Source organism: Meleagris gallopavo, chromosome 3 (assembly GCF_905368555.1).
Source record: "Meleagris gallopavo chromosome 3, MGAL_WU_HG_1.1, whole genome shotgun sequence".
Classification (NCBI taxonomy): Eukaryota; Metazoa; Chordata; class Aves; order Galliformes; family Phasianidae; genus Meleagris; species Meleagris gallopavo.
This window is the reverse complement of record NC_139406.1, coordinates 71,614,773-71,628,086: the sequence shown is the minus strand read 5'-3', so window position 1 is coordinate 71,628,086 and position 13,314 is coordinate 71,614,773. Positions and strand designations below refer to the sequence as shown.

Sequence of the window (13,314 nt, the reverse complement as noted above, 5' to 3'; positions counted from 1 at the left end):
GGGCGGTGCTGCGCCCAGGCCCCGCCTGCTGCCGGGGGGCGGGGGGAAGGCGGCTGTTCTGAGGGCACTGCCCACGGGCCTCGGTGATGCTCAAGAGAAAAGCTGACCAGAAACGCAGGCATTTTAAATGTTTTATATTTAAGTTTTATAATCCTTATTTTGACATCTAAAATGAATGCAGCTGAAAATAAGAGGGCCCTATGCATTGCTAACCCCTAGTAAAAGTCACATCAGGGAGAAAATGAAAGTTCTTTCATCCAAGACAATTCTAGTAGCTTTCTGCGCTCTAGACAAATAAAAAGGGATATTATAATTCCACAGTACTCAAATCCTGCATTCCAAAGTTTTCAAGAAAATTAAAAGCCTTACCCTTCTACCATTAAATAACAATTTATACAGTACATATTAAAAAAACACTATTTTCCTGGGAAAAGTATTTCATACTATTGTAACTAAAAACACGTTTCAAGTAAATTACTTGGTGTTCTTTATGTATAAAAAAGGGTGTCTTTTAAAAGTAGTGTCCATCTGTCACAGCAACATCTCAAGGTCCTTCAACTCCAGTTACAAATGTTCATGTGAGGGCTCATAGAGTTCTTTAAGCTTGTCAAATTTTGACCCCCACTCACGAAGGAAGTCATAATTTAGATCTTCATCACCACTAACGGAGTTTAAGGAGCTAAGACTCCCTGCTAGAGAGCACTCTCCTTCTAAGCAGTACAAATGAATAGTGTCAGCTGGAACATTCTGTAGATCATTGTCTGCATCCTGGACAATTTGAGAAACATATTCCTTGAAGTCCGGAACACTGCTAACAGCTGACGTTGATTGTTTTTGGTGTGCACGGTTTGGGACTGAGTCTCTTTTTGGTCCAGTGGGTGTCCTCGAATATGGAAATGTTGCCCTCAAGGAGAAGTGGGGAATGTTACGGAGAGGTTTCCTCAGTTCATCCACATTGTAAGCATTCTGGGGAAATAAAACAAAAATGCAAATGTCAGAGAGAAAATTAAAAAGGAAATAGATTCAAAAAGTTTTTTTAAGCCTGATGCAACACAAAACTGGATTCCGAGTTTTCTATGAACTAGAGAGAGAGCTGAGTTCATATCATGCCCTCTGGGGTGATGGCAGTCTTCAAGTAAATCTAGAATGGTGTGTCCAGAGAAGTCCTCTCAAAGGTGCACATAGATGACCAGCATGAGAAGGACAGATTATGCTGAAAGAGAATTCTCCCACTCAAAGAGTGGGAAGAGAAAAAAAAAAAAAAACAACAAAAAACTTATTGGCTAAGGACAATAGAGAAAAAAAAATAAAAATTATGGGAAAAGAAGGTGAGGAGAGGCTGGATTTGCAAAGGCTGGATTTACGGAGACTGGATCGAAGCTGCATCATACCTGGTCGTGTTCTCCACCTCCTTCTTCATTATAATTGAAGACATTTTCTCTAACATCCTCCCAGCTTTCACGCTCTTCAGGAATGTGGTAAATTCCTCCTTTCCGAAACCCTGAACTTCCCCACTGACTCCACACTGTATAGGAAACTAAGAGAGCTGAAAGAAATGAATACACATATTTGTTATATGACATATGAAAAATATGATGTGCAATAAACAAATAGTTACATGATTCCTGGAATCATCATAGAATGGCTTGGGTTGGAAGGGACCTCAAGGACCATCAAACTCCAACCCCCTGCTTTACACAGGGCCACCAACCTCCACATTTAATCCACTTTTAATTTGACAATCAAATTCCCAGTTAAGAACTGTGTAATCATTAATATATAAACAATTTATATTCAGGAAGGTAAAGAGTCATCTATGCATATTATATCATAAACTTCATTAAAAGAGTATTTTACTTACCTAAAGGAATCCATTTAAATAGAAGGCATTTTGGCCAATCTCTGGCCTTTCACCAATCCTGAGTAAATAAGATATCCAAAGTAAGTAAAACACTGTTTTAATGAAGGTTACAAGTTGTAATATAATCATTGGAGTCATTACTATTCTGAGATATGTATGCACTTTTTATATGAGAAACATCTAGTTTTACAGTGTACTAACATTTCAGCCAAAGTGTGCCTAAAAGCATACAAATTGTGAACATTTCTTTCTGCCCTGCACTTTTAATGAGACTTGCCTGTTAAGACCATAAACTCTCTAGAGAAAAGCTCTCTACCTTCCTAATACGTGAACAGCACATGCTAGCTGTAGATCCTACTTAATATGAATGTGAGGGCTCTGGGCAGGTGGGAGTTTCAGATGGATATGGCTGCACACAGATTTGCACACATAGGTGAAAATCCTTATTTACGAAGAATTGAAAATAGGTGATTCTGGAAAAGAGAAGTCCTACATTTGCTTCAAGTGGCTTCAAGCAAGTAAACTGTAAATATATGTTACTTAACATCCTTAAATGAGCTCCTAATTGACGATTTCCAGAAAAAGAGAAATACTGATCACAACATCTGAGGCTAAAGCACTTGATTCAATGGATTTAAAAAGATTTTAAAATAAAAAAATAAATTTTTTTTAAAGAAGTACTTGCTTTCCTACCTAGAAAGACAAGGAGACACATGCTGATTGCCAGAATAGAGCCAGAGCTGAGTCCAACAGGTCTTCCTGCCTTCACCTGGCTAATTTCACACCATCTTCCCTTGTAGCCTTCAGGGCACTGGCAGATAGTCTTGTCTTGGGATTGAGCCACACAGGTACCCCCATTCCTACAGGTCCATTGTCCACAAGGTGATGAGGTACAGTGTCTGAGCCCTGTAAGATTATCAGTCACTTCCACTTTCCCAGCTGGACACCTGTCCAACAAAAGCACAAGGTATCTTTAAGGCAGGTGAAGCACCTGCTTTTGAACGTCAGCTTTTGAATGTCACTAACCCTTTTTCTACAGAGGTATTCAAAAACCCTTAGCAAGAAGTAGATAGCTGAGATCAATGGGGAAAAGGCTAGCTAGTACTTAGAATAAGCTTTATAATGTTCATGTGGGTCTTTGGGAAAAAGATGGTCATTGATCTGCTCTGAACAACCATCGTGTCTTTCAGATCTTGAATCTGCAGAGAAAATCATTTCTTCTGATACGTAGTCAGAGGGGTCATATAGGAATACTGTGAAGAACACAGACCTGTTTTCTGTAGAAGAGCCTCAATACTGATCTTCTGCACTAGAACTGAAAAATAGAGTGTCTCAAGGCACGCTTCAGACCATCTCAGAGCCTCCTTTAGCAACAACTTGGTAGGACTCAGATATGCCAAATTTTGACTATTGAAAGAATTCAAGAGGCACTTTCTCCCACTCCTGCATGTATGTTTGTATTATTTTGGAACACAAATGCCTGTATTTTGATTTAGCTGGCTAACTGCGTCGGATACCGGACTGGTGGGCTTTGATTCTGACCCTTGGCAGTCAATTTTAGAACTCAGTTTTTTGAGAGCTTCATACAAGGCATGACTAACTCCAACTTCTTTACGGAATATATATATGATATATTCTCTCTATATATTGTACATATATATACACACAATATATAGTCTGCATTACAAAATGTATATTTTTCATACAGACTAGCAGAGAACAATCCAGCTTTCATCAAAGGGCATTTCATATCCCTGGTGTGATCTTTTTATTATGGGGAAAAAAATGGTGGAACAAGTAGGTTTGACACCAGATTTGCAGGAAAAGGCAAGTTTGGCCCGTGACAGGAGATGAATTGGAGAGCAGGATTTGTCTTTGGGATACTCTCCTCTAGCCAAAAGCAGCTGGGAGTTCTGCTGTTGAAAGCAATTTGCCTGAAAATTTCTTCCCAATCACCCCTGTACGAAAAAAAAAAAAAGCTTAATATACCGGCATTCATATTTTCTCCAGAGATCAACACAAAGGAAAGGGCTGTAACAGGGATGGCTGCTGCAGGCACTAGAATGGCATCCCATCGTGACACCTTGCCGCCTCAGAATGAAGCCAAACTCTGTGCTCCTGCCTTCCACAAGTAGTGGCTGGCCGTTGAGCTGGACATCACGCAAACAACCTGCAGCAAAGCAGAGGCATGCAGAGAAGTACACTGAGTTATCAAGTTCCCCACCTTAAGCCTTGCCTCCAACATGTATACTGAATTGTAGAAAAATTTAATATTTATAAAGATCCTTACACCACTTCCATTGTTTTATTTTAGAAGAGCTACAGAAATGTGCCTGTATGTCCTGGCCCACCTGCAGATTGACAATACTTATAGAATCATAGAATCATAGAATCACAAGGTTGGAAAAGACCTATAAAATCATCTAGTCCAACCGTCTTCTCATTACCACTGCTACCACAAGCTACTAAACCATATCTCGCAGCTCCTCGTCCAGACGCCTCTTGAACACTGCCAGGGACGGTGACTCTATCACCTCCCTGGGCAGGCCATTCCAGTGCTGATCACTGTCTGAGAGAAAAAGTTTTTCCTCGTGTCCAACCTAAACCTCCTCTGATACAACTTGCGGCCATTTCCCCAGGTCCTGTCCGTTGCCTGGGAGAAGAGGCCAAACCCCTCCTCATCACAACCTCCCTTCAGGAAGTTGTAGAGTGCAATCAGGTTTCCCCTGAGCCTCCTCTTCTCCAGACTAAATAATCCCAACTCCCTCAGCCACTCCCCATAAGACTTGTGCTCCAGACCCCTCACCAGAAGGGGTTGCCCTTCTCTGGACACGCTCCAGGGCCTCAACATCTTTCCTGTAGTGAGGGGCCCAAAACTGAACTCAATACTCAAGGTGCGGCCTCACCAGTGCTCAGTAGAGGGGGATGATCACCTCCCTGCTCCTGCTGGCCACACTATTTCTAATGCAGGCCAGGATGCTGTTGGCCCTCTTGGCCACGTGGGCACACTATCGGCTCATGTTCAGCCGAGCATCAACCAGCACCCCCAGGTCTCTTTCTTCTTCACAATCATCCAGCCTCTCGTCCCCAAGCCCATAACGTTACTTAGGGTTGTTGCGGCCAAAGTGCAGGACCCGACACTTGGCCTTGTTGAACCTCATCCCATTCATCTCAGCCCAGCGATCCAGCTTATCTAGATCCCACTGTAGGACCTCCCTACCCTCAGGCAGATCCACACTACCTCCCAACTTGGTGTCATCTGCAAACTTACTGAGGATGCAGTCAATCCCCTCATCTAGGTCATCAATAAATATATTAACCAAGATGGGCCCCAGTACCGACCCCTGGGGAACACCACTCGTAACGGGTCGCCTGCTGGACTTAACTCCATTAACCACTACCTGTTGGGCACGACCCTCTAGCCAGTTCCTTATCCAAAGAAGTGCATATCTGTCCAGACCATGGGCAGCCAGTTTCCCCAGCAGAAGCCTGTGAGAGACTTTGTCAAAGGCTTTGCTGAAGTCTAGGTAGACTACATCAACAGCCCTTCCCTCATCCACCAGACTGGTCACCCAGTCATAGAAGGAGATGAGGTTGGTCAAGCACAACCTGCCTTCATGAACTCGTGCTGGCTAGGTCTGATCCCCTGGACACCATGCACGTGCCGTGCAATCTCACTCGAGATGATTTGCTCCATTACTTTCCCCAGTATTGAGGTCAGGCTAACATGCCTATAGTTCCCTGGATCCTCCTTACAGCCCTTCTTGAAGATGGGAGTCACATCAGCAAGCCTCCAATCCTCCGGGACCTCTCCAGTTAATAACCAGGAGCGCTGATAGATGGCCAAGAGGGGCTCGGCAATCACCCCCGCCAGCTCCCTCAGCACCCGAGGGTGTAGCCCATCCAGTCCCATGGACTTGTGACAGTCCAGATGGAGGAGAAGCTCTCTGACTGTCTCCACCTGAATCGCCAGGGGTATATTCTGAGTAGGGTCCTAGACTTCCAGATCAGGGCATAAAATGCCCAGCGGATGACTGGTCTGGCTATTAAAGGCAGATGTAAAGAAGGCATTGAGGACCTCAGACTTCTCCTTGTCCTCAGTGGCCACATTCCCTGCTGCATCAAGTATAGGATGAGAAATATCCTTGGTTCTTCTTTGGCCATTTATATATTTATAAAATGACTTTTTATTGTCTTTTACTGCAGTGGACAATCTGAGTTCAAGTTGGGTTTTTGCCTTCCTAACCTCCTCCCTGCATACCTTAGCTACTCCCTTGTAATCCCCCCAAGTAGCCTGCCCCTTCTTCCAGAGGACATAGACTCTCTTTTTCTCCCTGAGTCTCAACAATAGTCCCCGGCTCATCCACACCGGTCGTCTTCCCCTACGGCTTGCCTTACGGTACTCAGGGACAGCCTGTTCTTGCACCTTTAAGATTTCCGTCTTGAGGAGTGTCCAGGCTTCCTTGACCCCAGGACTTCCTCCAGGATGCTTGGTTGTACCATTGCAATGATTTAGCTGAGCTGTGCTACGGACCAGAGCAGCTCCACTAAATTAATCTAGATTAAAAATACTATTTTAGAAGTGGGGCTGAATGAGAATCAGCATAATTAAAAAGCTGTCTTCTACAAGGCATAGTCTCAAAGTCCCAACCTCCACCCCAGGAAACGGAGAGAGGGTTAGGGTTAGGGTTGCCTCCCAAATCTTTCTTTTCCTATCAGTACATGTTGCATTCCCTATTTATGACCTCTGCCACGGAAAATGCAAATGTCAAGTGCTTTTTTTTTTTTTTTAATATTTACAGGAACCTTCACATCTTTGGCAGGACCAAATACAATGGCAAACAGAAATTTGAACCTTAGCTCTGACTTCTCTCTAATACAGAAGGAGGGATTTCATGAGCATAGCAGTGTACATGGGAATGAATACTTTCTTGGGCTTTAGACTCTTTGATATACTCAAAGATGCCACCTTTAGGCTGTGATTCCCTCTTTTGACAGCTCATCACATCACTTACCTTGGAAATCACTCTCTGAATGACTGGGAAGGCGGTTTCCTAGCACAACACTCGTCCAGTCCATTTCAAACCACCTATTTGTGCCCAAGACAGATGTCACTTCCTGATCCCCACCACCACTGTTGACACGCAGAGTAAACTCATTGTTGTAGCGCTCCATGGTCAGCAGGACCCACTGGCCATTATTTATACGTAACGTCTTCATTCTCAGAGAGTGACTTTTGTCCCCCAAACTGAAGTTAACAGAAAAGTAGCCCTCATCCACCTAAAAGACAATGAAGACCTTTAATAGCCCCTTCTCAGTGCTATTGCACTGTCCTGTCTCAAAAAAAAAACAACTGAGTTTTTAAAATTGAAATGGCATTCTTGTTTTTAAGGGTGTGAAAAAGTGCTTTATTCCCAGATAAAAATTATCACAAGAAAACTGCAAGTTCAGTAGTTATCAGCTTTCTACTTTGCAGAGGATGTTCCTATATTGTTTCATCAGTAAGCATCACTGTTTTGATTGTGCTTCATTTCTGAGGACAACACAAATGAGAGTGGTTGCCCTCATATGGACAATTCTTGCTGTTTATTACACTAAAAAATAGATGCTCTTAATCAGTACTGCATCATTTCCTCCTGTATACCCCAATACAAATTAGGAGGACTGAGACAGAAGGGCTCCAAAGCACCCACCTCCAGCTGGATGAAGCTGCTCCCATCTGCAGAGGCCAAGCTGAGCAGTGTGCTGCGGGAGATGCGGGTGCGCACCATCAGCTGGATCCGAGTGCTGAGAGTGCTCAGGGTATTCCTTGGCTCATAATGGATCCAGCTGTCCCTTCCAAAAGCCCATTCTGGAAGAACTACTCACAACATTCACCAAAGCAAAGAAAATCTCAGAAACAACTGCTCCTTCAGTGCTTGAGAATTAACCAGTTCTGAACATCAGAATTTCTTAAGGAAGTTCTTAAGAAACTTTGACAAAGTAATGAAGCATTCTGGAAAGCACTCCCCCACTCCAAACAAATTCACATATACATGTATCTCCCTGTATCTTAAGAGAATTAAGAACAAAAAAAAAAAAGAACAAACCAAGAATAAAATCATTTAGGCATTCTGCCTATCACAGACTATGCATTCTGCCCAGTCACTCCTTACACTGAGCCCAGTAACTCTTTGTTTTTGTCTAGCTCAGCGCTAGCATTTGCAGCCCAACATGTTAGAAGAAACCAGAACCAAACAGAGTATTTCTAACACATCAGGGTATGACTTGTGGATTTTAAACAACTGTTTTCTGAGTGCTTAGTTTCTCCCACAGTGGTGAGAAGTAGAGACCAATACAGCTATATCAAATAAGCAGTTGGTCTTCTGAATCAGCATCCCAATATAATGCAAAACAGAATGAGAATTAAATCCAGGCAGATGTTTATAAAATAGTATCATATATCTGCAAAACATTAATACAAATAACTGAACTGTATTGACCATTTATGTGGTCGTTATAAACTCTGAACAATGAGGGCTCCAGGCCTAGAACGTGCTGCCAATTGTGACTCCAGTCCTCACCACATCAGGCAAGCTTCCACTGAGTCATTTAATGTCACCTTTTAAGTCTTGTGTGGGAGGTGGAGAAAGGAAGAAAGGGTCTGGCTGACTGCAGGGTATTATTCTGTATGCAGGATGGAAAAGTAAGACCACTAAATTGAAAGGGTATGTGCAATACATCAGTCATGCATATTAATCTCAACACATTGATTCAGTGCTACCAACATTATACTCCTTTCCAGTGCTTCTCATTCATGTTAAGGTGCGGAGGGGACTAATTCCCCTCCAACAACACACAAAGCCCCAGATATTATGGGGAACTGGTATCGACAGAGACTGTTACTACTAATTTCATTGTTCCTAACTTGTACCTAGAGACAGAAGACAGGCATATGGCAGATAGTCCCAATAAGCACCTATAACTCACGTCTGGTTTGTGCTTCCAAGCAATGACTGATGAAGGTATTAAGATGAGGAAGTCAGAGCCAATCCAAGCATATGTGCCCTGAACATGGCTGAGAGCTATTAGAAGCACTTCACATATGAAAGACTTCATTTTTTAGATTTTTGGATGTTGCTAAAACTTTGTACTTTCTTACAATGCATCAGAGGCTTTCATTATCGCCTCTTGCATGCTTTTGTTCTCTGATGCACATTTCATGCTGATTTTGCACAGGATAACACATTTGCTGGAGCTGTCCTCATTTTATGTCCCTACACGAACCCATTGCTGTGGTCTAATGGCATTACACAACCTTCATTTCATTCCAGTGGCAGAAGAAAATGCAATTATCCCCCTTTTATGGACAGAAAATTGGGCGGAGGACTTGAGGTTTGTGTCTCCAGGTTTCACAGAGAGAACATTCCAAGTTGGCACCTAATCACTCTTAAGACCACTGCAGGATAACAAACAGCACCACATTTATTAAAATAAACTTTTAATCAGGATGGTCAGAGGAAGAATGCACAATGCAATTTCTTTTTCCATCTTTACCACTGAGAAATAAGGTGCCATGCAATGAAAAATGAAAAAGGCAAAACAATGCATTTGACCATTTGCCTACTCCAGAAAGTAAAACAGAAGACCCTCATCTGTGTCATTACCTTCATTCAGCAAGATTTAGAAGGATCTTTACTTCACTGCAGATCTAAAACATTCCCAGAATACAGCATGGTCTTATTAAGATCCTAAGTTCAAAGCAAAGGCAAATTCAGAGCAGTTTGTTTTTAACGCTGTTCCCACTGATCCCTTGCATGAATTTCCCCTTAGAACTTGCAGTACCTTTGTCACACACTGGTCCAGCATATCCTGGGGCACAGTCACAGTGAAAGAAGTCCCAGTCACCAACACACCTGCCGTGGACACCACAGGAGACCATCCCAGCACTCTGACACATTTCATCTGTGAGAATGCATCCTGGAGAGCTGTTCAGGGACTCTGCAGGGTGCTCTAAGTCATAAACCTAGGAAAGGACAAAGAGAAGCATCACACCAAATGTTCACAGTTGACAGTGGTAGACCCAAGACTGGCATTAGCAGCTCTACCTTAGTGTCAACAACAACATTGCGAATGCAGCCAACAAACCCTCTGAAGCGCTCTTGTGAGTCACGGTAAGGCAAAATCTTCTTAACTCCACCAAGCTGTAGGGGCTGGTGACCACTGAAGATCCTGCCTGTGCTGAGGAGAAGACGGAGAAAGAAAGAATTAGTGGAAAGAAAGAACACATTTTGTTTTTTTTGTTTGTTTGTTTGTTTTCCCCTTCCTCTCCCTTCGTTAGCTCTTTTAAATAATCACGTTTCCAGCTCAGGGATTATTAGTTTTTACCTCCAAGTTCCCATAGTCTCTTCAGAGGCTTCACAGGCAGACAGATCCACTTGAGAGATCTTCTTAACAACACTGTCACTGTCTCTAACTGAGCCATTTATGCAGTGGTCAAGAACCAGCTTCACTTTCTGAAGAAAATAATTATTTAAAGCAATTGCATCTGGAGACATGCATACATTTTAATTTCACTTTTTTTTTTTTTTTCCTCCCCACTTATCAGAAGGAAGGATTTTATCTAGTGATGACAGTGTAGGAAACTTTATTAAAACAATAAAACACTTCTACATGCTAATCTGGAACGTTATTGAATACGGTATATAACTAAGGAGCCACAGAAAAAGAAAAATTTGACTCTATCACAAGCTGTCCAAGTCACTGACATGGCCAAGAGAGAGCAGGATTTTCTTGGAGTTTGCTGCCAAATCAGAACCTGAAAAGATAAGCTGTCTTAGAGCCTGACGTGTTTGTTGTCCTGTCTTATGGGCGAGAGAAAGGGGCAACTCAGCAGATGCCTTCACCAGCATTATATTAGCAAGAATAAATTATACGCCCTTATATAAAAGCATACATATCTGCTTTGTATGCATCTCTAAACTCAGCTGATGGGGCAGGGTTTCTCACTCTGAGAAATAAAGGATACTCCAGTCCATCAATCCATCCTGTCCTCTGGATCATCACAGCTCTAAGTTCTAAGCAATAGGTAGGATCATTAAAAATAAACTGGACTTTTCAAGATCTTCTGATTGACTGCCTCCTGACTAAGGTGATTGCTGACCTTATGAACATCAGTCTTTGGCATCGCAGTGATGGAAGGATTGATGAAAACCTCTACAGAAGAATGAAAGGGCTCTTAAGGGATAACTAAGACATAAATTAGTACTTCATCAGGATGATCCACATTTACACTTGCCTTTCCATCACTTTTAATTTTTATATTGTGCCAGCGGCGATCTGCGACATTAACTTTTTTGGAAAGCTGGAGGAAAAGCTCACCAGAGCTGTGGCTGACAGTCAGTCTTGGAACACCACCAGACAGCTCTGCAGAGAAAAGATTGTTATTGGATAAGCACCCACGTTCCCATACATACCCAGCTGAGCCCAAAGTAACATTTTAGTTTGAGGAGTTCTTCAGCCAGTGGAGGGAATTCAGTTTTAAAAAGTCCAACTTCCAGTACAGCGTTAGGACTCAAACTGTTGGGCATGGTGGCAAATTCATAGAATAACAAAACATTCTGAGTTGGAGCGGATCCACAGGGATCACTGAGTCCAGCTCCCAGCTCCACACAAGACTACCCCAAGTGCCCAAATGCTCCCTGAACTCCGGCACTCAGGCCGCGCCCACTGCCCTGGGCAGCCCGTTCCATGCCCACCGCCCTCTGGTGCAGACCCTGTCCCTGACCCCCACCCGCCCCTCCCCTGACGCAGCTCCATGCCGTTCCCTCGGGCCCTGTCGCTGTCACACAGAGCAGAGCTCAGCGCTGCCCCTCCGCTCCCTGTGAGGAGCTGCAGCCGCCATCAGGCCTCCCCTCAGCTCCTTTGCTCTGGGCTGCACAAACACAGCGGCCTCAGCCGCTCCTCATACGTTTTGCCTTTTAGACCATTCACCATCTTCATGGCCACCCTTTGTACAATCTCTAATAATTTTATGTGCTGCAGACTGTTCTATAACGTCTATATTCTCCTTATTCTCCAAAAGTAACTTTTGAATCTTAAACAAGCAAAAAAAACCCCAAACAAACAAAATGATTAACTGCCGGTAATTCATGTTCACATAAAACAAACAGAAGAAATAATGATGAAGGTGCTAACCCAAAGCAATGAAATCTTCCAGCTGTCCAGGCTGCCCTCGTGCTACTGGTCCCTGGTACAACAGAAGGCCATCCGCGACTTCAGTGATGAACTCTAAGGAGATGCGACTCTCAAAGCAAGGCTTAAGAGGAGGGAACCAGGCATAGCCATGGCCCTTAAAGCTGTGTTTTGTTTGCTGGCAGTCTGGTCCGTGAAAATTAGCAGAACATCTGCATCTATTAAAAATAAGAAAAGAATTTGCCATCTAAGCAGAACTCTCCAAGGGCTCATCCCATTGTAGAACTGAACCTAGGAGCTTCTGTTGCCTCGGCCACAGCAAGTTAAACAAGCACTAGCAAAACTTTCTTTATAAAGGGAGCCCCATTTACTTGTTTGTTCAAATGCTATTAGCTCTAGTTCTAGCAAGAATAATTCTGTGAATTTGTTATATACAAAGCACATGAAAAACTTTGATCTCTTCAGTCAGATAAGGGGAAGGACAGGGGAGAAATTCAGTCTGCAGTTACAAAAAGTGTAAGGAAAACCCAAGTGTGACAGAAATGGGAAAGATATCAGGCAGGGAGAACAGCTGAACTCCTATTTCTTGGTTTCCCATAGTTGACTAGTACCTTGTGAGAGCAGAATGACATGGCTGGGATGCAGCAAAAGTCCACTCATAAAACTACTGAAAATGCAGCAGAAATGAAGGAGCCTCGGAATTGAGCAGATAGTACGTAGCAAGGAGCTACCAAATATAACAGTATTTCTAGGCAGCAAAATCTCCCTGCTTGATTACAGCTGAGCAGCACTGTCAGCCTGAGATCTGCACTGTGACCAAGGCTTCTGCATCTTCAGATAGGGCAGACAGTACTCAGACTATCAAGGCTCTTCAGGAGATACTGGCTAGTTGTTTCTGCGTTACTATGCTGGGATTTTTCAGCTTCATACTATTTTGTTGATGAGATGTCACTTTTGGAGGTAAAAAGGAGGCAAGGATCATGAGGAAGAGGTTATTAAGTAATGTAAGTGATTAAAGTGTTCAATGACATTGAGGTGGGGTGCATGAAACAAGGACATCTTGCAGGGTGACAATAAAGGAACCATGACTGCTTGCAAGATTCCCAAGGGTTTCCTGGAGACTACAACAAACCTAAGTACCTACTTGAAAACAGAAGTCTGTTTGCTGGACCCGTGTGAAGTATTCTGACCTGTCACAGTGAGGAAACATGCAGTGACATCCATCCCCCAAAGCTGCCTGTCCTCCTCCTTACAGACCGATATAGAAGCACTCTGCTTGC

General features: G+C 43.2%; 1 protein-coding gene across 2 annotated transcripts in view; it reads right to left on the bottom strand.

Moving 5' to 3' along the window:
- Positions 1-117: 117 nt before the first annotated feature.
- LOC100545676 (neural-cadherin-like) overlaps positions 118-13,314 on the bottom strand; it is a 44,920-nt gene continuing 31,723 nt past the window's right edge. Inside the window, exons 23-33 of one of the 2 annotated variants that reach the window (XM_085221431.1) lie at positions 12,038-12,252; positions 11,139-11,266; positions 10,229-10,356; positions 9,949-10,081; positions 9,686-9,866; positions 7,555-7,721; positions 6,877-7,141; positions 3,851-4,031; positions 2,555-2,808; positions 1,392-1,546; positions 118-966 (exon numbers count right to left, since the gene is read on the bottom strand). In XM_085221431.1, the coding sequence (XP_085077557.1) occupies positions 565-966; positions 1,392-1,546; positions 2,555-2,808; positions 3,851-4,031; positions 6,877-7,141; positions 7,555-7,721; positions 9,686-9,866; positions 9,949-10,081; positions 10,229-10,356; positions 11,139-11,266; positions 12,038-12,252 (2,209 nt within the window). In that variant the 3' untranslated portion in view covers positions 118-564. Of the gene's footprint in view, positions 967-1,391; positions 1,547-2,554; positions 2,809-3,850; positions 4,032-6,876; positions 7,142-7,554; positions 7,722-9,685; positions 9,867-9,948; positions 10,082-10,228; positions 10,357-10,401; positions 11,267-12,037; positions 12,253-13,314 lie in introns of those variants that run through there. The other variant, XM_085221430.1, reaches the window with a different exon arrangement.